Genomic DNA, 24,310 nt, shown 5'->3' with positions numbered 1-24,310 from the left:
ACTTTTAGCCATTTGGCTGATGTTTCTATTTAGAGCAGTTTGCAGTGTGTAGCAGCAGCAGAGTAACCTTCAATTCCTGGCTGACCTGAGAGTACTAGCAGTCAGTAAAGAGGAATGAGGATGTCCAAGCAATAGTGCTCTGATAGTTTGTTTTTGTTGGAGCGGAGCAAAAATTAAAAAAAAGGCCAAGAGCAAGAATATAAACAGTTTAAGAGCAGCAGAAACAGAAACGGGAGGATTTTTATGTATTGGTGCTTTAGTCCGTTGAACGGGAGCTGAAATGCTAATGGGGGAATGTTTTCATAATTGATCAATCAAGCCCTTTTTTTTGTACCAAATTCTTTATCTTTAGGTGTTTTGGCTGTTAGCACCTGTCACACGGCAATAAGCAATAAGTGTGAGACTATAGGACAGAGACCAATGCAAGAATAACAAAATAAATAAGTTGTAATCAATGAAAAAGAGACACAGTAAAACAAATTTAATTTAACAGTTAAAACCAATGAACATAAAAATGAGAAGAGAATAAAAAATATCAATTATATGTAAATAAATACAATAAATGAATATTACACCTGAACTATATCACAATCATCACCTTTAAAATCCCCTAGAACCTTTGTGTCCTTGTAGACCAGGCGTCATATCCTTCAGTTTAGATCCATCAGTGAGACGTTCTGCACTCGTCTAACATGTCAGTTGTGTGATGGCAGCTTCAGTCTGTCTGTCTTTCATCGTTATCATGTAGAGCTCATTTGACTGGTTTACTGTTTGATATCTCAGCGCTGTCTGAAAGACTCCTGGAAGATGCCTTTTCAAGCCAGCTCCCACAGGAATTTTCAAAGTTCAAAAACATCCTAAACCGCTTTGCTGCAAACCTCTGAGTATTTACAGACTGAGTTTGGAAGTTTCCAATTCTAACTCTTGAAGATTTAAGGTGACTTAAGCTGTCATTTTAACTACAAAGACATGCATCTGAGGACAGGACTTGGAGACATAAAAGCATCAAGTGTGTGAGTGAATGAAGCCACAGTAACTCAACACCTGAGTCTATTGAATAAAGGAAAGAGCAGCGTGAAAAGAGAGAAGATGTGGCTTCATTGACCACATCGTTAAATACTGTTGCTTATTAGTTTGTGAGTGAATTAATGCAGTTAGAGAAGAAGTTGAGTTCAATATCAGTTAAGATGAAAAGATAAATTCAATTCACTGATCTAACAGCATTTTCTCTCTGTGTCTTTTCTTTCAATCTTCTGCTGTTGTGTATTTATTCTCCTTCACTGCTCCATGTTACATCCCCATTTCTTCTTACTCTGTCTCACTCCCCATCTGTCCCTTTTAATCCATGTCTCTTCTCTTCTGTCTCCTTTGTCATGTTTCCTTTATCTCTCTATCGTTTTGTCTTTCTTTCATTGTCCCTCGTTTCTTTCTTTTTCTTCTCAACAGGAAAGCAGAGATGGAGGTGAAGAGGAAGCAAGAAGAGGAGGAGAGGAAGAGGAGGGAGGAGGAAGAGAGGAGGATTCAGGTGGGTGTTTGGTCACTGGCTCCAGGCCTCCAGCAGAAACTAAGGTTTTGTGGTTGACTTTGTGAATTAATACAGCAGCACGACAAACCGACTTCCTTCAAAGGTGCAGTGTGTAGCTGTGTTCTCTTGTCAGACATCACCAGTCAAAACCCAACTACTGTTTCGTTTGTTTAACGTTTGCGTCCGACCGAGTCCTGGAAGTGTTCTCACCCAGGATCCTTCAGGAGCTGACTCGTGTGGACTTGCTTTGCATTGCATTAGAGCTGATTAACAATTCCTCCTAATACTGATTGATTAAGTTTTTAATGCGAGAAAGTAATTTAGATTTATGATGTGTGGTCCGTTTGTCCCAATAAGGTTGTTTAATTTAAGCATTTCCTCTTTTTCCCCCCTTATATTATTATAATAAATAATTATTTTCCTCCTGTTGGCTTTTTGGCATTTCTGCCTCTTTCTTTTAATCTCTGTTCACCCTCTTTTCCTTCACCCACTTGAACGTGTCCACCAACATTTGGCTCAACACAGAATAGATAGATGTTTTCCCTCAGTTGAAAAACTGAGAACTGAAAACTTTTGCATAAAAAAAAAAAAACACAAAAACCTTTAATGGGAACAGTTCAGAGCCACATTAGAGGAAGGATCCTTCTTGCAGGATGGACAGGCATGCGTGTCATAAAATATTAACCGAGATTAATTCGGCTGAACACACATCTAATATTTATATGAGCCTGATAAGTTAAAGGGTTTTCGTGTAAAGGGATTTGGTTTGAAGACGTCCTCTGATAAAAGCACAGTGTGTGCTGGTGTAATCCAATTTGCTGCTGTGGCAGGTGCTATCATCACTTTCTCACACAGCATCATTTAAAACGTGCACCTGAAGTCCGATAACGTAATTTGCAGCATTATGTAAAACAAAGAGCACAGACTTGTCCTCACAGTAGCTACTTGGCCATTTGGCTTTAGCACTGTGCTTCATACGCTAGAAGTTAATAAGTGCAGTTTAAACACAGGTTTTTAAAAAGTCCCCTTGGGACTTTGCAGGAATTAAAAAGACAGATCGTGTTGCGGCGTCGCAGAGCTTGCGTCCACGTCCTCTGCAGGACGAGCGAGTCGAAGCCCTGAAATCCCCTCAGTGCAGCTCCACTTCCCTCTAATCCATCTGTGGCTGTTCTGGCAGGAACACAGCCTCACTTTATCTCCCTCCATCACACTGTCTGATGGCCCCCTCTGTCACTGGGAGTCTGCTGCAGCGTCTGCTTGTGGTTCCTCTGTGAGGGCTGCTTTGAATGTTATGTATGTGACCGTGCACTCGTCAGCAGATGAGCTCGTTTTCGAAATATTACTGCTGATCCCTGAGCAGACATCTTGTATAAATATGTGGGTCAGCACATTTGTCTGACTGAACACCTTTGGAAAAAGATTTGATCAAGTTGATTTCCAGCCCGTTCTCCTTCCTGAGGCGTCACAAAGCGCCGTTTTGTCCAGTCCACACTTATTGTACACAGCTTCAATATTTAACCCCTAAAGCAATGACGTAGCACATGAGGTGAAAAAGCTTTGGAGGGTGATGGATGGCACAAGACACAGGACTTTTCCACAGGAGACCAGGGTTTGACTGTAGTGTGAGACGACGTGCACTTTAATGACGATCGTGGTGCATGTGCTTAATATAGAAAGGAAGCAGGTGTGTCGTTGCTACTGTTTGTAGCATTTTAATGTAACTTTACCCCACGTGTTCGTGCCCAACGCTAACTCCTGTTGTCTTTTAATGTAACATTGCACTGAAGTTCTCATGGCCTCAAATGGTGGTGGTCCTGCAGTGTCCCATAGAAAGTCCAACCGACTTTAAAAAGACGCATTTTCCCTCTTTGTATTTTGGGCAGGATCTCAAAACCCAGACAAGTCGAAAAGAAGCTGTGAACTGATGCTTGGCTTTAGATTTTAGATGAACTGACCCCCTTTGTGTTCAGTAACCTAAATGTATCTCTAAGCTACGGGTTGTTTCTTTTCGACATGCATTAACCCTGTGAACGTTCTTAACGCTACGCTTTTACACGTGTGTCCTCGTGTGTGACATAGAGATAGTGGCTTTTACAGTTCACAGAGTTTTATGTTTATCATCCAGCCTGTCAGCGTCCAGCCCTCCTGTCTCAGTTGAGGCTGCTTCCTCTGGTTCCCCGGGCTGTCAACCCGGCCTGGATCAAGAGCAGGTACCGTTCAGATGAAAGCTGCTGGCTGAGCTCCTCGGGCTTCAGGCTGAGTTACCAACAAACCACCTGCACGTCCATCAGCTCAGAGTTGTTGGGCTTCTCAGCACGTTTGCTTCCTCCTAAATATTAATGAATCCCTCTGCAGCCTCTTATAAGAACTCGGGATTTAAAAAGAGATTTATTTCTTTTTTCATTGAAACATTATGTTCCAAAATATCATTTGAAGCATCTGTAGGTAAAACTTACTGTCACTCAATGACTGCTAGGGTTTGACCCAAAGCTGATCTCTGCTCTCCACAATCACTCACTGAAACTAACTCTCTCTGCTTACATTTGCTTCGTCCCAGCAGCCGTGATGAACTTGTTGGTTTGTGCTGTAGACAATGTATTTTAATCAATACTGATTATGGTAATTATGGCAAAACGTGCAGTAATAAATAAAAAAGATGGGTCAAAGGTGACTTTTGGTGATCTGGTGGATCTGATTTTAACCACTGTATGACACAAACATACAGTACATTAGCATTTGTTTGTTCATCACATTATTATTTTAAAAACATGATATTTTTAAAATTAAAATGTGATATTAATGTTGTTAAACAATCGCACCAGTCAACAAATATCTGGACCTATAGCTGCATTATTGTAATACGTGAGCAGTATTAAGTATTGCACTCACACACTGGTGAGATCACTGCACAATGTTTCAGTAATAATAAAGTCTGAGAGTGGGCTCGCTGAGTGGGCTCGTTGTAGGAAAACCATGTGCCACTGACAAATGTATCCGGTAAACGTCAGGTGATGAACTGGAAATGTTCAGCTTTGGCCTCCCTGAGTCGGTCAAGGAGACGGTCGACTTAGGAAAGTGCTTTGAGTAAGAAAGGTGGAGACAGGAGCATTAATCATCCCCACAGCCCCCAGCTTCACAGCCCCTGTCCCACATTCCCTCTTACATGAGCAGAGGTGAGGAGCTGCAGCCAGTCAGGCCAGTGCATCTATTCAGGACTTTGTGCTTGTGCTGAAATGCAGCCGGTGTTGTTCACTAGCAGTTAGCAGAGCGCTGCATGTCCAAACTGAGGCCTGTTAGTACAACGTAGCACGAGGTTCTGGGTGGGATGTACGGAGTCTGGCAGACAACTCTGAAAGCAGAAACTGAATTGGCCTTTGACCCACAGTGGAGCGTTTGCTTTCTGCAGCACACACACTCCAGGTGGCAACAAATGAACACGCTCCCAGTTGGTACATAAACTTTTGTACACGTTTGTGTTTAGATGGAAATGGAGCTGCAGCTGCTGGCCGAGCGGGAGGAGGAGGTGGCTCGGCAGGCCGTCCTGGAGCAGGAGAGGAGGGACAGGGAGCTGGCCCTGAGGATCGCTCAGAGCGAGGCTGAGCTCATCCCAGAGGAGGTTCAGAACGACACGGGGCTGCGCAGGTAACTGCTTGTGGTAATGTCTTTGCTGGCTTTAATTTTCACTCTGACCTTGTGATGGGCGACGACTACTCTCCTGTGGAAGATTAAACAGACCTTTGTCTCTTCAAGCTAATGGAGGTTGGGAGGATACTCAAGCACAAAATTTGTTTAAAAAGAGAAAAAAACACTAATGGAATCGGTTAAAGCCTTCAACCAATAAAATTACTGTACTGAGAAATGATTTTTTTTTTTAAGAGAGAGACAAAAACATTTAGAGACTTCTTCACAAAATGCCAAAGGAGCAGCCAGGTTTACCTCCTCAAGTCTGTAAATACACTCAAGTAAAGCTATTTCATTTTTACAATGTCAGACTTTATTGTAATTGTTCAGATTGTGGAAAATGTGGAGCAGTGAGACGAGAGAAAAACAGGCTGTAAACATTTTGTCAGGTTCCTCAAACTGTCTTTCCACTGCTCACATTTCACATCAGCGGCTCCGTTCTTGTGTTTATTGACCTGTTGAACTTCGCTGAGCGATGTCCTGTCCTGTACCAAGGAGACACAGCCATCGTAACCTTTTAGTCAAAACGTTGTTTGCATTCAGCAAATTGCTTTTTGGAAGCCATTTATTCATGTTCTTAAAGACTGAATCAGATATTACATGATTTAAAAAAACAAACCAAAAGCAGACTAAAGCTAATCCTCCAGGTTGTGTCTCCGTCGTGTTTGATAGAGACACTGACGGGAAGAGGAAGTGATTTAGCTGGGTTGGACTCTGATTGCCGCTCTGCTCCCTGCACGTATTTGGCTCCTTTGGGATCCTGCACCAGAGAGACGACCAAGTCCATCCTGCTTTTAACCATTTGTTCTTGTTTGTTTCTTTTTTTTTCCTCCCAGTTATGGCTCCTCAGTTCCATCATCCCCAGAGAGATCAGCGTAAGACCCAGCGATTTACCCCTTTTATTTAACCCCGACCTCACCTGTCTTTGACCTTTTAAAACCCTAACTGACCCCTGCATGCTGTAACAACCCGCCAGCCGAGCACAGACCCTGTAACAATCAGATGCTGATGCCAGAGTCGTTTTTTTGGTTTTTACCCTCTGTTGTATATATTCAACCAAAGTAATCAGCATCGGTTTTAACTGTAGCACGTGTGATTGTCGCCCGCAGAAACTCGATTAACTGGGCCTGTTTTTATCAAACTCCTGAGAGTTAGACATCACAAAATGGTGAAGAATCGGACGCATGCATCATATGACTCAGTCTTACTTAAAGCAAAGTGTCGGAGAAGGTTTAACTTGTCCTGTGAAGGTGTATTCATATAAAAAAAACTTTGTTTTTCCAAAGGTTTAGCCATAAAATGCACCTTCACTCAGATCAATAGACTCAGAGGTTTTACTGCTGCAGCCTCACTTTGACCAGAGGATGAGCAGTAAGATACAGCAAACTGTACAATTCAGTTCAGCAGAATTTTATTTATCCTGAATCCTACATATATTTAAAAGCATAAAATGTTTTATTTCTACCTGCATGAACTTTTTTCTGTAACTAAAGTTACATCATAAAAATACTGATATTTTCATTAAGTTAATCTAAAGAGGAAAACAAACACCATGAGGGTTGAGCTTGTTTCCAGACAGGCATGAAATAAATATTATAACTATTATAGGAATAGAATAGAATAATTGACTGTTATTACAAAATATTACATTTGCTCAATTCTAAATATGCAAAAAAAGTCTTCAGTTTGCATTTGGTGTCAGTTTAATATGAAACGATTTAAAACACAACATGCTGAATGATTTTTACTTTTATTTGTGGCTCTCAGGAGTCTGATCGATCTGGGCCGTGTCCTCTGATTAGACTTTGGAAGGAGAATCACTTGTTGATCATCCACAGGGGAAAGAATCAACTTTCTCTCCTTAAATTGGTCGTGTGCTGCTGCTCATTGTTATAATCTATGATCCTCTGTTTGCAGCCCTGCAGGAACCTCAAACCTCAAGAGCTTGACCATGTAGGTTCCCTCTCAACACACCAAACACCTTCAGGACACTGTGTGATGTTAGATAGTTTGGTCTTTTTCGTCTGTTTGAAAGAGAGGCTGCGTAAACCAGATGCACTCGTCTTTAGTCTGCAGTGAATTCCACCATCTGTCCTTTGCACAGCAGTGAAAGGTTGAACCAGTCGACTGATGCATCCTGAAATGTTGGAGTGCGCTCGCTGGCGTTCGCTTCACTTTTTTATGGCACAGCGCTGGTTCGTAGGCCTCAGCCTCCCGCGCTCTTCTCTCTGCACTTAGCCTGAAGCGACCCACATACCAAAGTTGAAATTGATGCTTCACGTCATGAGTCAGCTGTGCTAGTGGCCACATTACACTATCGGGATGCGAGAGTGCTGCATCGTAGCACTTTACGCACCAGGTGGTTCCAATCCACAGTCCACTTCTTCCCTGAAATGTTTTTTGTCTTCCGCTCGCAGTGCTTCATTTGAACTTACTCGTTATGAATATCACTACAGCGTTTTCCTCTTCTGCCTAAAGACTGACTGGGCTGTGGCGATAATCATTCTCTGTGACTCGCAGGAGCTTTAGTATGTAACAGAGAATTTTCATAGACACGAATTTAAACCTCAGGTAGGAGACAAATGCTGCTTTGAAGAGTTTAGAGAACAGAAGGACTGTAAACGAGACGTTCAGATTAAGTCTAACATGGACTGTTGTCTGAGATCAACATAAACTCGTTGAGGCTGCACGTTCACACAAGCTGACTTTATTTCTTTAGCTTCTTCTTCCACGTCTCCCTCCTTCAAACCTTTTAGTTGTTTGTATTTTAGCATCTCCATCTATCTATCAGTCTATCTATATCTATATAGATATAGATATATAGTGTGTCTCGTTTCTCTGTACATGGAGCACTGACACACACTTTGCTGTTAGAATGTTTCTGTTTTATGCTTTTATGGAAAGTTTATTTAAAAATGTTCAGGTGATTAATTTAACTTCTGCTTTAAATTGTTATGTTAAATAATTCAGATCTACTTATTTAATTATACTGAACTGATGGAGTCATTTTACCGGTCGTGTGGGTGCATTCAGGACACTTTTGAATAAGAAAATACAAATTTAAATCTGTTACAAAAACAGGTTAAGGTTAAATAACAATTTTAAAACAAGTGCAGATTAAGTTTGCACAAATTACAAAAGTCAACCAGCTGTTAAATTGGAGTTTGAATCTGAAATAATATTAAAAGTGAAGCATGAGAATTGCTTTGGCTCTTAATGGCATTAGGTGATTTTGTTGCATTGACGTAGCTTAAGTAAACAGTAAAAACACAAATTTCCAAACATATTTTCTGTTACAAATTAATATCATATAAACTACATTTCTAGTAGCTTACGTTGCTGTTTTTCACTTCTTACACCTTTTTCTTTTCTTTCCACTTGTTTATTATCATCTTCTGAACTTTATTCCTTCATCTTCTTGCACCTCTTGTCTTTCCAAACACATATTTTTGTGCAGTCAGAATTTTGCAGATTTAATTGCAGAAAACACCACAACATGTTCTAACTTCTCTGAACTGGCACCATCATGTTTTTAGGGAAGAAATGGCAAAGGAAATGACTGAACTTCTGGCTAGGTGGGTATAAATCGTTCCTACAAACTACAGTGAATCCTTCCACACAATCAATCACGTAATTCTTCCCCAAGTTTGACCAAATTTGTGACGTGAAATCCTCTTGAAGAGTTGAATGATTTAGTCGATTGCAAATCAAAATCCAACTGATGTTTTCTCTATTGAACGATAACCTTTAATATCCTGTCGGTTCCTGATTGTTATCGTGTTTACTTTGAATCTTTTGCACCATTTTGTAATTTCTCCTCTCAGTACATCAGTCAACCTGCAGTTCTTCACTTCTTCTACCAGTTATCAGTTGTTATCACGACATAATAATGGTTCAGAAGGCAGCTCTCTAACCCCTACTAGTCTCATCAGATTCAAGCAGCTACAGGTTGGAATTAGAGAATCAGGACCAACTCCTGGGGACAAGGTTTAGAGACAGAAGTCTGCCTGTGAATAGCCAATGTTCCTATTTTAACCCAAATCGGGCTCTTTGTGTGTCCAAACCCAACAATATGTATTTTGTGGCTAAACGTAAGAAGGCTGCAGCCCTACAGTTGTTATAGTAACATGATCACAATGCTCGGCTGCAACCTATTAGTAGGCCACCAACTGAACCATAGTTATGGGCTGATGAGAGCTTATAATGACCCATTAGAATCCCATGATGCCCTGCTCTTTGGTCAAACCACCTTCAAAAAACACAAAGGCTCTGCAGTTAAAACACATTTACAACACAACTGTTTGTCTTCTGTTGGTTAACTCCACAGTTGAGTCGAGTCATTAGAATTCATACGTTCATTCATTGCTCTGCTAAAATTAGAGTAAATACCTATGTATCATAGTGCTTTGCAAATACTGCAGCATCAGGACACTTGGAATGAGTTTTCTGAGTAGTAGCATGTTCCAGACCTGGTTTCTGCGACAGTTTACAGTTGGAACAGCATTTATTACAACATGATGTCTTACTGTGAGAACTGCAGCCAAACAGTTTTTGGTGCAGGTGTGACTCTTGTCAGCCTCCCATCCTCGTTTCTCTGATCATCTGTCTACATCTAATTGGCTCAGGCTGCATCGCACTACAGCACAAACACACTGTGACAGCAAGTAGGAGCAGAAGGCGACTGCATTGTTCAGCCACTTAGCTCGCTGCTGGGAACGTGGTTCACAGGCCTGAGCCCAGTTCCCGGGAGTAACTGGATACCCAATAGGATTAGAGAAGCTGCGGCATCCCGCCTCCAACTTCCCGGTGTTCTAAAAGGGGCAAATCCTGGTCACGGATTAACCAGGCCCGTCAGCGGTGGCGGGGAGGAGCGAGCGGCGTGCTGACAGCACGGAGCTGCACTTTACACTGTCAAACGGTCATTTCTGATTTAGCACAGACGCTTTGTGACTCGTGCCGGCTGACGCAGCATGTGTTTTAATGACCCCGTTCTCAAACCTTTTCTTCTTTAGTTCCACCTATCTTCAATTTGTCGCCCTGCTAATCTGATGACACCCATTTTACTTTCACCTCGACATCTGCAGTAAACCTGTGTTACTTTTATCTCTGATTTTATGTGGGTGGAGTTTACTATAAAGGGTCATTCAGCCAATGTCACGCGTTGTCAGTTATTGCTGTTTATGCCGTCACCACGTCCAACATGATGCATCTGTTATCACTCAGTTTGTCCAAAAGTTATGTAGCCTCATATATGCTGCGTCTCAATTCAGAGAGCAACACTTCAGAGGACACAGCCCACACGGTCTTGGACGACATTTGGCTTTAGGTTTTCTGTCAGTCTCAAAAACTGTCTGGGAAAAACAAAAAGCCACGAGTGCTAATGTTACAGAGGCTGAATCTGAGTCTTAAACTCTTCTGACCAGTGTTCATTTCTGTCAGGTGAATGCTGCAGATAAGGAGTAAAAGCTGATGAGTAAAAGTCAGGACCTTGTGTGTCAGTTATTTCCAGGACGTTTGGTGACTTCTAGCCGACACCCTGTGTGAACTCCACCCATCTAGTTCTTAAAGCGAAACTTTCCTTGGCAAACATTTTTTTTTTACCCACATTGGAACCAAGTTAATAATCCCGTCCTCTGATCTCCATGTTTGCTCCCTGCTGCTGGTGTCCAACAGACTCCAACCCCCCCACCCCCTGCTGTGGATCTTTTGTTGCTGACTTCCCGCCTACTTCTTGTCTCTTTCCTGTATTAGAGGTCCTCAGGTCCAGGCCACCAAGGCTGCAGCGGGCGCCAAGAAGTATGAGCTGAGCAAGTGGAAGTACGCTGAGCTGCGAGACGCCATAAATACCTCCTGTGGTGAGTGTCCTGGTTTAACTTTAATCTGCTGCTGATACCAGTATTGGGCATCAGTCCAATACTACCCAAGACGTCACCAGTACTGCCCCCGATACGTTAACCTTCGTAGGCAGAGGTGGAAAAATGTCTGCTGTTTACAGCTGTTTTAAGACCATTGAAGATGACAAAAGTAAGACTGAGTGCAAATTAATTTGAATAAAACCCGAGCTCATTCGAAGTGTTCGGAGGATATTTAATTGTGGTATTTGCCTGATGTGTTTCTGTAGCCTTCAATCTTTATTCAACTCTGATCCTGAAAGGTTGAATGAACTGGTTTGATTTGACATATTATGTGATTTAACTGCACTGATCAGCGGCTGTAAATGTTCCTGAACTTCAGAGGACGCATTCCACATGTCTTTGTTGGTTCCTCTTGGACGGCTTTTAGGTCATGGTTTCTGTTTAAAATATCAAAGTCTAGGTAGATTGCTGGTTCCCCATAGGAACAACCTCTGTTAAAATATCACCTCTGAACACATCAACTCTCATAGTTTAAGTAATTAGCTAAGAAACATTCATACTTCCCAGAAAACAAAGAGGGTTTCGTCTTATGACCCCTTGACCTCCACTTTAGCAGCTGTAAAGGGTCTCAGCTTAATTGTTAAGGTGTTTGTTCCCTGCTCTCGGTGCCTGAATGTGAACAGTTTTGACAGAAACCTCTGCTAAAGCTCACTTTCCACACCACAGGTTTATTTCTGTAAGCGCCACCTCGTTTTGTGACCACTTCTCCGACGTGGGAGTGAATTGCTGGTTGAGCAGCAAAGAGTACAGCTCAAACAAAACGTGTCCTGTTGATGCCACAGTTGTAGCCTGTTTATTATTTTGTCAAATAAAATGGATAATTTCATGGGAACATATCAAGCACCTTCACCTTGATACTGGTGTTTAGAGAGCAGTGTATGACTTCATCCAGCCCCCTGACTTTCCCCTCAGTCTCTCTGACTGAGCTTGTAGACCTTGGAGCATCAGTGTTATTACTCTGGAATATGTTCATGCAAACAATGTGGTTGGGCCTGTTGTGTGTGTTGTCTTGTCCCACTAAAAGGTGGGATCGCTTCCAGCTCGACCCCTGCACCAGGCTAAGCCCCGAGTGTTTATGATGTCCACAGGCCCCTAACTACAGCTGCTAGAACAGGTTTAATCAGAGATAAACACAAGAAACTGAGAAAAGGTTCAAGTGGAAAAAGCATTTTACCGTAGAACATGAATAAAAAACTGACTTATTGCTTATTACATACAGTTAGTCAAGGACCAGGGGCCTTTGCCCCCCACCCACGTTACGTTTATACAAGTTGTAGGTCACAGTCATTCCCGTCCCCTAAAGACATTAGGTAACATAAAAGGACGAATATGTACATTTTAAACTAATAAGAGAGTTTTTAAATTGATCCAGTACAAAGGAAATTAAAATGAGTCACATATTGATTCTCTTTAATGTAACAATAAGTAATTAAAATCTATTGTCCTGTCATTTCTAATTTTTAAGATTCATCGTGTTTATGAATCTTCTCACAAACCGGTTTGAATAATAAGTTCTGTTTGGAGACTCGTGCGTCAATAGCCACAAACACCAATCCCAACTCTCGGGTGACATTAATGCAAAATGTAAAAACTACAGTGAGATTATGTCATGAAAGTAGAAGCTTTCACTGGTAATTTCTTAACAACAGTTGTGGGTAAAGCACAACAAAAATGTTCATGTCTCAGTTGTTCGCTGTCGTCTTGGTGTCATGATGTCAAAATGTGAACAGCGTGATGAAGAGTTTGTTTTTGTTGATGATGATTTTTGAGGTTATTCACCTTGTTGGACAGCATGTTATGCCGTAAGTACTGAAACATGAACAGTGTAGAGAAAGTCAAATTAAATTCCCCTGTGAAGCTTATAGTGCGTTTTAGGTGGATTCTACCTTTTTGGGAATAATGTCTGTTGGAGTAACTTTTAAAAAAGGAGCTGCTCTCTACCTTTATGTGATTAGTGTGAGACCCTGTGTGAAAAGCACAATGTTCCACACAAACAGCTCTGGGAGTATATTTGCTCAATGTTTCTCTAAAGCTACCAAACAGACCCAAAGTTCCTTATGTGGTGAGATTAAATCCAATCTCAAATCTTCAGGCTCACAGAGGTGATTTTGATTCATATTTATTCATTTAAAAGTTGCTCTCTGTCCACATCAGGTTTGATGCTACAGATTGTGTTGGCTGTGGAGAACCAGAACCAGTCTGGCTGTGTCTCCATAGTTCCAGGGTTTAAGCTGGAGCCTCATATTTAGCAAAAACACAAATAGATTGTGAGATTCCAATGAGTGCAGGACTTTTAAATGTAGTAAACTTGTAGCACAGTGTGACTGTAATCACTGGACAAAACACAGTAACAGATGAGTTTTCAGCTCAACATCATGCTGATACTTGTGCCTCACTGGACTGAGATCACGGAGCACGAAGGACACGACGGCCGACACCCGGCGGCAACCTGGAAAATGAATGTGCGGATAATCGGAGCCTGTGGGCAGCCGCACGTAAACCCACAGAAATGAGCCAGTTAGCAGTTAACGGGCCGCTCAGCTCCCAGGCAGACGAACAGACCCGATGCTGATGAGATGCTCATGATGATCTGCAGAAACAGAATAAAAGTCTGAAATAACAGAGCGACGAGGGGGTTGTTGACACCTGCCACACTGTAGATTATTCTTCAGTCAGTTCGGCTCTGCACAGTAAATTGAAGTTGTTTTTTTTCCCCCTCAGCGTCCGTCTGCCTCCAAAGTATTTTTGTTCAGTCGACGTTACCTAAGCACTTAGTGTGCATTAAGCATCTCATCGCAGCCCGTTGGCCCCTCACTCTCTATGATCCAACCTGTGAGGCTTTTTTTCACTAACTCATCTGAATCATCCTGATGAAATGTTTTATCTTGGTGCTGCTGCCTGTTTTATGGAGATTTAAATTCTACTCTGATTTATTTGGATTTTCTAATCAATACCTTCTTTTACTCCTTTTATGCAGAGCAATGCTTTGTTCACAACCAGGGAGACGTGTCTTATAGGGTCTCCAGGACATTTGGAGATCAACCTTCAAGACACAAGTATCTTAGTCTTTGGACTGTGTGACTAGTTAGTTGTGAGAGGTGTCGATGTGGAAACAGAACTAAGGAAGTGAGAGAATTAGAACTTTGACCAGAAGTCAGATCACCAAAGTGAACGCAGTTCATGTCGGAAGCATGTTTCTTTACAACCCATCAAACAGCTCGTTGTCACGTTTCACACAAATGTATTTATCAGCATGTGTTAAAACTTTGATTTGTTGGTGGTGGAAAGCGCCAAAGTCGTCTGGATTCATCGTCCAGGTGCTACAGATGTTAGATGTCATCTTTAGTGAAAAGTGATTTTAGAAATTTGAATGCTATAAAAGTCAGAAGGATAAAAACATGTGTCTATAGCAAAGTAACACGTGAGTAGTACAACTAGCTGTACGTGAACTGAGCCGTCACTCATTCTGCACTCGACACCTGCTGCGGCAGAGCTAATCAAAAGCAGAAAAAATCCCACCTAATTGTTTTGCTTTGTATCGATTCCCATGTGCAGCTTTGGATCCACCCCGGCTGCTGTGTTTCCTCTGCAATGAAAGCAGATTGAACAGTTTTATTAAACCTTCCCATCTGTTGTTGGGCTACCTGAGCCCACCCGACGGCACTGAGGGGGGAAGTCTTTGTTTTTTAATGACTTTCTAAACCTGTCACCTCCAGACATCGAGCTGCTGGCTGCCTGCAGGGAGGAGTTTCACCGCCGCCTCAAGGTTTACCACGCCTGGAAGTCAAAGAACAAGAAGAGGAACACGGAGACGGAGCAGAGAGCCCCCAAATCGGTCACCGACTACGGTACGTCACTGCAACCAGTGCAGCCCTCTGACAGGTCATGTTTCTTTCTTTGGGAACTGGAGCATTGATGAACATACTTTACAAAAGCTTAATCAAATGTTGCTCAAACAGACAGACATGCTTATTCACACATTAACTTCTTTTGATGTTGACAATTTAGCTTGAACTCCACTGGTCAGACGCCTTAAACTTTAGTTTGATGATTACAGTTGTGTCCATGCACAGAGACAGAAACATTCAGATTTCTCTTCATTACATTTACCAGGTTCTGTTTCACACGTCATTAACTGTGGAACTTGAAATGTGCACTAGCTGAATATTTACTGAAGAACAGCTTTTTTTCAAACCTTTCAGCTGCAGACTGCAAAACTAATAGGATGCTGGTTCTACCAGTTGTTCAGTTTTTCTTTTGTCCCCAGCGACACGCAGATGAGTCACATGCTCTAATAAGGGATTTAATGAAAAGAACCTTAAGGCTGCAATTAGACCGACTAACACGCCGTGAATGGAGCTGGTCCTGCGGCGCTGCAGTGCCACCTATTCAACTCTTCGCTACCATGTAACAGGACGTCATCTAGCAAGTTCCTGCTGTGGCCACTCACCTGCAGTACTTCACAAACAATTCAGTAAAAACAGACAAAGATCAGAGAGTTCGTTTTCCAAAAGTCCGTCCCTTCCTGGGACAGCTGGCCCCTAGTCACTCAACCTCATAGTCTAACCCTAAAAATGTCTGTCTGAATGTCCACTATCTTCATCTGTAAGCAGATACTTCAACAAAGCTTTCAGACGCTTTGCTGTGACACTCGCACTCGGGCACATTCGGTTTTGTCTCTTGATTCATAGATACTGTAACACAAACTAAACTGGACACTGTCCGATAGTCACACAACTAAATGCAGATAACAACTAAGCTGTGAAGTCCTACGTCTCTGTAGACCTTTTTGGTGAGGAACAGATGATATAGATAGAAAACCTCTTTTGTGAAGCTTTGAGTTTTTGAATTTAGGAGGAGAAAAACCCCCAGACCCAAAAAGCAACAGAAATGAAGCTAATGCTAATGTTGCATGTAGAATAACACGAGCAGGTGCAGCAGCACTGTTTCCTCTGAAGCTGGCAGTTCTGAGACACTATCCATCAGATCTGGTGGAGCCAAAACCATTCTGACCTGAGACTCCTGCCAAAAGGGCTTCTACACATGACTGACTGCTCTTGCAAACGAGAGATCAATAGCTTTGCAAAAACTCCTAAAAATATGTTTTAGACTTCGTCATTAGGGGTCAGTGACTGTCGATTAATGGAGCTAAATGTCAGTTGTAGTTTTAATATTTTTTATCCAGATCAAAAGGTCCAGACACATTTCTGTAGGTAAGAAAAACTTGATTCAGTGAAATAACTGCATCGTAATATTTCAAATCCAGGGAGGATTACTGAACAGGCCCACAGGGCAAACGGCTGAAAGGCTGAAAACTTGAGCTTTAGACTAAAATCGACATTAAAAGCTGATTCTGTGCTGACAGATAAGGATCCTAACGTAGACCTGACTGTTGCAGAGCTGTGGATGGTTTTACAACGGAATAAACTCCAGGTTTAAGGCAGTTTATTGACTCTGTGTTTGACGTGACGTTTTAGTTTGGGAATCAGTGACGGATGATACAGGAGCAGAATGATTGGACTGAAAAATTCTCAGTTCCCATGTGCACAGAACCTGTTTCAGCACCGTGATACTGATGAAACCCTGTGTTGTCAGTGTGTCTGCATTAATGTAAGACATCTGGCAGATGCCCAGTGTTTGGAACAGTGTGTTTGTTCATCGACATTTGTTAAAAATAGAGCTGCAAAGCAATTAGAAAAAATAATTACATTCTCTGTGATTAATCATAATTAATCTCAAATCAATTTAAGCTGTTAAAGTATTTTAGATTCCAACAGATGAGTAAACCAGTAAGTAAATACTGCAATTATGGCTGAATAAGCCGAGGAAAGAAGTGAAAATACGTTAGCATTTCTTAACAGGACACTTCGTTTCCTCTGTTGGGGTCTACGTACTGGATCACGGGGTCCACTGGTGCATTTGGTACTGAAGCCCTTCCTGATGCAGTCCTCCCCACTTTTTACCGATCACGGGATGTGTGTGATGGTTGGGTAGTTTGGGGGGTCGGGGTCTTGCCCAGGGAAGAAGTATGTAGTATGTTTAGCTTGGTCGTGTTGACTTCTATGGTACAACGCTGTAAAAATGGCATTTCATAATACGAACATCATGAATTTAACTGTAATAATTTCATCAAGTTATATACTTTAAAGGGAAATTAATGTGATGGGGGGAAAAACATGTTAGTGCTTTGCTGTAGTTTTGACCCAACAGGCAACTTCTGCTGTGGTCAACTCTCAGAGGTATTAATCACGGATTGTCATAAATTCCACTGAGCATCCTGCTATTAACAGCTATTAACTTTAGCTCAATAAACTGCAAAATAAGCTCGTGATACAAAATGATTTTAGGATCTTTTTATGGCTTTTGTCTGAACACATCTCACCAGTACTCAGAATGTCTTTGCAGCCACGTTTGGTCACTTTCTAAATTCCCCCACAGTGAATCTCCCCCAACCCGCATGAGTGTGTTTGTGCTGTGCACCTCAGGGGTCCGTAGAAAAAACCCACCGCTCCACTGGGTGACTTGTTTCTTCATTGCAAAATGAGTGATTCATTTGTGAAAATGTCTCCACCGAGTGATGTGATATGAAGAAACACGTCACCCAGTGATTTGCTGATTCTGTGTGGTACAGTGGTTTACAGCACAGACAGACAAGCTGACCTGGGTTGGAGACAGTGTCCGTATGGCATTGACCACACCATTCATTTAGACAATGACAGAAGTTGTCCTTTAGGCTTAGTTATCATCGTTTGTGTTTTCATTGTTGCTGTTCTGTCGCATCACGTCCTGCAGTCTGTGTAACCTGGCATGTTTACTTTCAGATCATGCACCTCCTGTGAGAAAAGCATGTAAGTGGTTCTCCGGTGTGCAACACTACTAACCACAGTGCTACATCTCCCCCCTATTAACCCCCCTCCCCACACATGCTAGATGTCTGCGGTTGGGTTCGTGCTTTGTGCTGCTCTCTTTTTTTTATTTTTATTTGATGGGTAAGGAGGGTTTCCAAGGCAACCTCAATTGAGTCCCGTGTGTGGAAGAGATTTATTCGAGCGATTTCCAGGCATGAAGCTGCTGGTGCAGCGGCACCAGAACTAACTGTTTGATAAAGAGCCGAGGTGAAGCCTTCGAGCTCGTCTGGCTGCCGTTACCGATACTCCCACAAGGACGAAATCTCAAAGAAGTTAGAAGAAAAGAGGGGGGGCAAGGTTTTCAGGGCTCAGCCTGAGGTTGGCAGAAGATGATGGCATCACGTTTGCAGGAGCGTGACGGGAGTAAAAAGCCACGGCACCTGCTGACTGGAAGGGAAATGTTGTCGTCACTGAAGTAGTGAGGAGGCTCCATTCGCTCCTCCTGGTAAAGAGTTTGGATAAGTTCAGGCCCACAAGGCATCGCTCACGTTAGCACTACAGGTGGACTTATTTGGCAACTACTTTGTTAGTCAGTTAATAATTTAGGTAATTTTTACAATAACGTATTTGAAGGCCTCGGTGACTAATGGAATATTGATGAGGTTTCCCACAGCCGCTCACATCACAAGCGGCTGTTTGCTACAAGATATTTACCTGCACAAACAGGTCACGCGTCCCTTATTTTCAGCCTTGGAACCTGAATGCCCTCCTCTGCACCAGTCACCGCGTCGCCTCAGTCGCTTTGTGGCAGCAGGTCAGGAAGTACAACAAACAGTAATCAACAAGCTGGGAGGATCCGGCAGGGAGTGAAGTTCAAGAGCCTCTCTGAAGAATTCGTCCTTTCTGCTGCGTAGTCGGCACAAAAAAGGCTGATTTCTCTTTGATGCTGAAGTTTGGGGGATTTGCTTCCCTTTCTGAATCATGATAGGAGGTGAAGTGAGTTGGCGTCATCCTTTTTCAATTTCTCACCTCTGAAAGTGCTGGTGGGGCCCATTTTGTGGTGAAGGAAGCAGAAACAGATGGTGGTTTCACGTTTTTAAGATGCTGCAAGAACTTGTTTTAACAAGGTGTTTAAATCTTGGATTCAGTTTTAAAGTTTCTTTTTAGCAGATGCTACATAAAATAGGCAAATTAGGGTTTATTTTAGCACATGGTTACGTAAAGAACATTATCCTAATTCATTCAGTGCATTTACTCAAATGTTCCCCAGACGTCTTGATTTTAAAACTGAATCCAAGATGAACTGACTTGTTTAAATGAGTCTTTTTGCAGTGATGCTCACCGAGCTGCAGCCTCGTCCCTTTACTGTGTAGAAAAGTTTCCTCAATCACTGCAGATCCTGATTTTACGCCTCACTTTGTAGAAGGATGCAAATTCTGTTTTTTTTATGTTTCACCTGCAAACCCCTTCATAAGCATCTGCCTTGGCTTCATGTCTTGCTGATTCTCCCCCTCTGTCATCAGCACTGCTGTGATCTCTGCTGACCCTCCTCCAGTTCTAACAGCAGGACTCACTGACTGCTCCTAAACATGGGAACCGTGTCCAAACCTGATCCGAGTACAGTGGAGCAGGGCTCAGTGTTTACATACAGGAAATCTTTGTTTAATAAGATAATACACAGGTTGAAAGCTGCATGTAAACACTGGCACTGACTCCTGACTGTTTGCTATCGTCTGTCTAAGACACCTAACTATTTTTCCCTCTAATCAACAGCCCAGCAGAACCCGGCCCCGCCCATCCCGGCCCGGCAGCACGAGGTGTCGATGAACCGCCAGCAGCGCTACTTCCGTATACCGTTCATCCGGCCGGGCGATCAGTACAAAGACCCGCAGAACAAGAAGAAGGGCTGGTGGTACGCTCACTTCGACGGGCCCTGGATCGCCAGGCAGATGGAGCTGCATCCCGATAAACACCCCATCCTGCTGGTGGCAGGTTAGTACGACAGGGAGATGCAGTTATGAGACTGGTTCAGTGACAGGATGTAACTAATCGAGGGCTTATGAAGAACAGAAGTAAGGAAAATGATACTGGAGGGAGAAGGACTGAGGGCTGCAGGATGGATGATGTTGAGAAAAGTGAGAGAAATCAAAAGTGACTCTTCAGTTGCCAACTTCAATAAGCGTTTGTGGATTTGATCTGTGCAGCAGATTCCTCATCAACAGCTACTGATCATATAACGCACAGTCAGGACGTTCACTGCAGGGCAGCTATAAAGAATGTGGCTCCTGGGTTTTAGGAGTCGTGTGTTGAGAGTTATCGATCAGGATTTGTGAAGTTTCTGATTTTAGCTGCAGTCAGACCAGGACAGTGAGATATGTTGAACATATTCAGTGCTGAGACTTCAGAAACACGTCTGCGTGTGAACGTTTAACGTTCTCTGCTGCAAAAGCATGAATAATAATTTTTATCAGGAAATGTTGAAACGTTTGCATTCAGCTGATAAATTGGAAGCAAATATAGTGTGTGACATAATGGTGTTACACTCCTCTGAGGGTAGTTTGAGTTTTTTTTAACAGACTCAGACTAAATAAGCTACAGCATCTGTCCCAACATGTGTGTGTTGAGGTAAATGCAAACGAAGCTCATATCACATTGAAATAGTTGTTTTGCAGCAGCAGCAGCATGTGGGTGAGTAACTACCTCATAAAACACTAATGCTGCTGGAACTTATTGCTTTTACAGCTGAAGACGTAGAGAGTGAAACATCGTGTGCTGAAGCCACAGTGTTCAGTCTAAAGCAAGTTCAATGTGTAAAGGTGAAGGAAGGTTCAGTGTGACTTCTCACATCGTCACCAGGTTTCCAGCCACAAACTGTTATTCATAGTAACTTCTGTCCAGGCTTTGTCTGTAGGCTCCAGGACAACAGAGTAGGAAATGATAAACACAAAACAGGAATCTACGTAGCCCACTACCACTATTACAACCGCTGCCACCCACTGTCAGAGCACAGATCAGTGGTTTTATACTGGACTCAAACACCAGTGTCCAACCTCCCAAACCTCTTCCTGTAATGGTGATTTGTTCACTACGTAAAACACATTTGTTGATTAGTTTAAAAGCCACTAATGTATTTTTGCAGGGTGAGGACTCGGGATTTGGTTTTACAGTCAGAGCATGTTAGTACAGGACTGTGTCCATAAGCCTGAGGCGAATCCTATGTCCTCTTCCAGGAAAGGACGACATGGAGATGTGCGAGCTGAGTCTGGAGGAGACGGGCCTGTCAAGGAAGAGGGGAGCTGAGATCCTCCCTCGGCAGTTCGAGGAGATCTGGGAGCGCTGCGGGGGGATCCAGTACCTCCGCAGCGCCATCGAGAGCCGGCAGGCCCGACCCACTTACGCCACGGCCATGCTGCAGAGCATGTTAAAGTGAGGGAGCCCGGGCTTCTCTCTGCAAACAAAGGGACGAACGCAACAGCTACCTGAGACAGACGGCGCTCGAGCGTTTCACACCAGGGTCTGACTGTAGGGCATTTATGTGAACAGCAACTTTTCTCAAACTGTCCTTTTGTTCTTTGTGTTGAAGATTTTGTTCGTGCTGGTTTTCAGTTCCTCCATAGGGGTGATGGTGGGCAAGTTTCCCTTTGAACCCTATGCAGAAAAAAAAAAAAATTACGAAATGATCACATCCAGTTGTTTTCCAAGGAATTTTGTTCATTCTGCAAGTCTAACTCCGAGGCCTTAATTCTACTTTAACAGAGTTTAATTGCCAGAAGTAGGATGTTTTTAGTTCAAAGCTGCCTCCCAAACAAGAAACTTAATTCCTCCGTAATTATGCATCCTGATCATCACACTCCAGTCTGTGGTGTTGCTTCCATCTTAACAGCGAGCTGCTGATCTCTCTGATTTACAACCTGCTGTTTACATTGTCTTCATGTGGGCAAAACTAAACTTGCACAAGGAGTAGTGAGCTCTCACGGCGAGGCAGTGCTGCATGAGTGACACTGCCTGCTCTCATTCATTAAGTCCAATATATGCTAATACTTTCTTATTTGACCTTTTGTCTTTCCAACTTGAATGTAACTGGAGAAGTTGTTGATTTGCTCATGTAGTGATTCTTTGTGATTTTAGTTTAAAGCTAATGAAAGTTCCAAAAACTTGTGACTTTTGAGACCAAACGTCGTTCTGAACACAAACCCTTATTTGGGATTTTTTTTTTTTTTTGATTCGTTTGTTTTTTGGACCAGAGCAGTAATTCAGCTCTATGATTAGTTTATCAAGCAAAGCAGAAAATGTGAACTAATTATGCAACTGCTGAGATGCAACTCAACGTGTTTCTGCTGTTTGAGAGCAGATCAGCGCTGCAAAAACTTCCCTTCACAAGACATTTGTACACAGTGAAACACTTTGCCAATGCAGTGATCCCCAAGCTAGTTTTCTCATTGACATTTTCCCGCTGTGAGACTGTACGATGCACTGGTACATTTATTCAGCCCTGAAATATTTTCTATACAGCAGATACAGTATGTGCCACCTCTAGAAATCTCCTGCACTGTAAAAGCTTATTTTTTTGAAGAAACATTTGTACTTAAGTCGTGAGATTAAGAGAAGCAATAAATCACACAAGCGAAAGGAAAACAGTCCTCGTTCTTTGTGCACACGAGCAAGTTAAAGACCATCTGCTGTCACGTCCCACCTGTGCTATTCACCTGTGGCTCCCATGTCTGTTGATGCTTGGCACAGCTAAAAGGTAAAGTGGACACCGTGACTTGTCCCCTTTACAAACTGCGTTAACATGCAGGCAATAAACATCAGTGAACGTGCAGCCAACAGTGGCAGAGTGAACTGGTCAACAGCTGTGTAAATGACGTCCTGTTTACTATATAACCATCAATATCAAGCTGCCACTAGTTGTTGAAACACTGGAAATTACACAGAACTCTGACCAAATCCTGCTCAGTTAAAGTCTTTACATATTTAACTAAATCCCTACAAATGGGCTTCAGGTAAAGTCTCCGGTAATTATCCGCTCATCTCATAAACTGAGATTCTTCTCAAATTAAAAACTGTTTCAGGAAGATCAAATCTCACACTGCAGATGAACAGTTCCACAACTTTTTGTACAGCCAGCGAGCAAACTGTAACAACTCAAGCGCGTCTCTCTCCACCGTTTTTATGCTGTACGGTCTCATCTTTCAGTAGACAGGCCTGATACCAACACCGATGTATCTAACTCCTAAAAAAAAAAAGGCCCAATTTAATGCACAGACTTATCATCTTTAACACCACAAGCAGGATGCTGTTTCAGTGATAAGCGATGATTTTATCCCTATAGAAAAACAGTGGTAACAGCCTTCATAGAGTTTAGATCATTTTGCAAACCGACTGAATATCGATATAATATCGTGTTTCTTCCCAGATACTATGGTCAGAAATGAGCTTTTGACTAATTAAAGCACCTGTACATGATTAACAATGAGGCAGTGGGTTGAGACAAAAAGCTGACAGATGAAGTTGAAGGAAAACGTCTAGATTCATTCAGGCATAAATGATTTAACGTCTGTGTAAACACAAACAATGAGGCTCGGACCTTAAATGCTTCCCCAGTCGCTCAAACTCAACCATGCTCGTCGCCTCACCTTCACTTCGTTCTGCATCATAACTCCGGTTCTGGCCTGTGTGCGATGGCTTGTTAAACTTAAACTGATTATTAATTTACAAAGTGTATCTTATGACTTCTCATAGAAATGTAACACATTTTCTGATCAACATCTCAGGCTGCACATAATTAGAACAAACAGCAGTGAGATGTATTTTCTCACCTCCAAATTAAATGTCTTCTTCTGCCCAGACTCTGGTTTCCCTGCTTCAGTTGATGCAACCTGTAACATCACACAGAGGCAGTCAAAATTCAATCAGCACGGGCTCAGAGAGGAGCAGATTTAAACTGCATTTCAATCTTTGAACAAGCTTGAAGAAACACAGTTTGTCCTAAAAACAGATGCCTGCAGCCGGGAAATGCTTGTGAAAACAGAAACCTGCATGTTAACACAGAGAGTAAAGGGGCCACAGTAGCTTAGCTCTGACCTCAGTATTCGTGTTTACAAAATAATTCCTCAAATGTAAAAGGAAATGTCCTGCATTTGCTACGATCTGTTCCTCTCCACACACAGTACAATTAGCACTGCCTTTGTCCACTGTCATTTTTCTAACGCTGATCTCTCTAACAGATGAATAAATGCATTCAATGTTTCACTCACCTCTCAGTTTCCTTTTTGACTCCACATGGGTGTCAACACCGACACAAACCTGCAAAATACTTACAAATACAAATTACAGAGCAG

General features: G+C 42.4%; 1 protein-coding gene across 9 annotated transcripts in view; it reads left to right on the top strand.

Moving 5' to 3' along the window:
- The window catches only part of myo6a (myosin VIa), a 111,487-nt gene extending 87,262 nt beyond the window's left edge, over window positions 1–24,225 (top strand). For 5 of the 9 annotated variants that reach the window (XM_067481155.1, XM_067481156.1, XM_067481154.1 and 2 more), the window contains 10 exons: window positions 1,447–1,525; window positions 5,007–5,167; window positions 6,043–6,081; window positions 7,124–7,159; window positions 8,743–8,781; window positions 10,958–11,061; window positions 14,838–14,969; window positions 17,943–17,969; window positions 19,743–19,961; window positions 21,200–24,225. In XM_067481155.1, coding sequence (XP_067337256.1) covers window positions 1,447–1,525; window positions 5,007–5,167; window positions 6,043–6,081; window positions 7,124–7,159; window positions 8,743–8,781; window positions 10,958–11,061; window positions 14,838–14,969; window positions 17,943–17,969; window positions 19,743–19,961; window positions 21,200–21,399 — 1,036 coding nt within the window. In that variant the 3' untranslated portion in view covers window positions 21,400–24,225. The remainder of the gene's footprint in view (window positions 1–1,446; window positions 1,526–5,006; window positions 5,168–6,042; window positions 6,082–7,123; window positions 7,160–8,742; window positions 8,782–10,957; window positions 11,062–14,837; window positions 14,970–17,942; window positions 17,970–19,742; window positions 19,962–21,199) is intronic. The other 4 variants (XM_067481152.1, XM_067481151.1, XM_067481159.1 and 1 more) reach the window with 4 other exon arrangements.
- The last annotated feature ends 85 nt before the right edge of the window (window positions 24,226–24,310 follow it).

Source organism: Channa argus, chromosome 17 (assembly GCF_033026475.1).
Source record: "Channa argus isolate prfri chromosome 17, Channa argus male v1.0, whole genome shotgun sequence".
NCBI lineage: Eukaryota > Metazoa > Chordata > Actinopteri > Anabantiformes > Channidae > Channa > Channa argus.
This window is presented reverse-complemented; position numbering and strand designations above follow the sequence as displayed.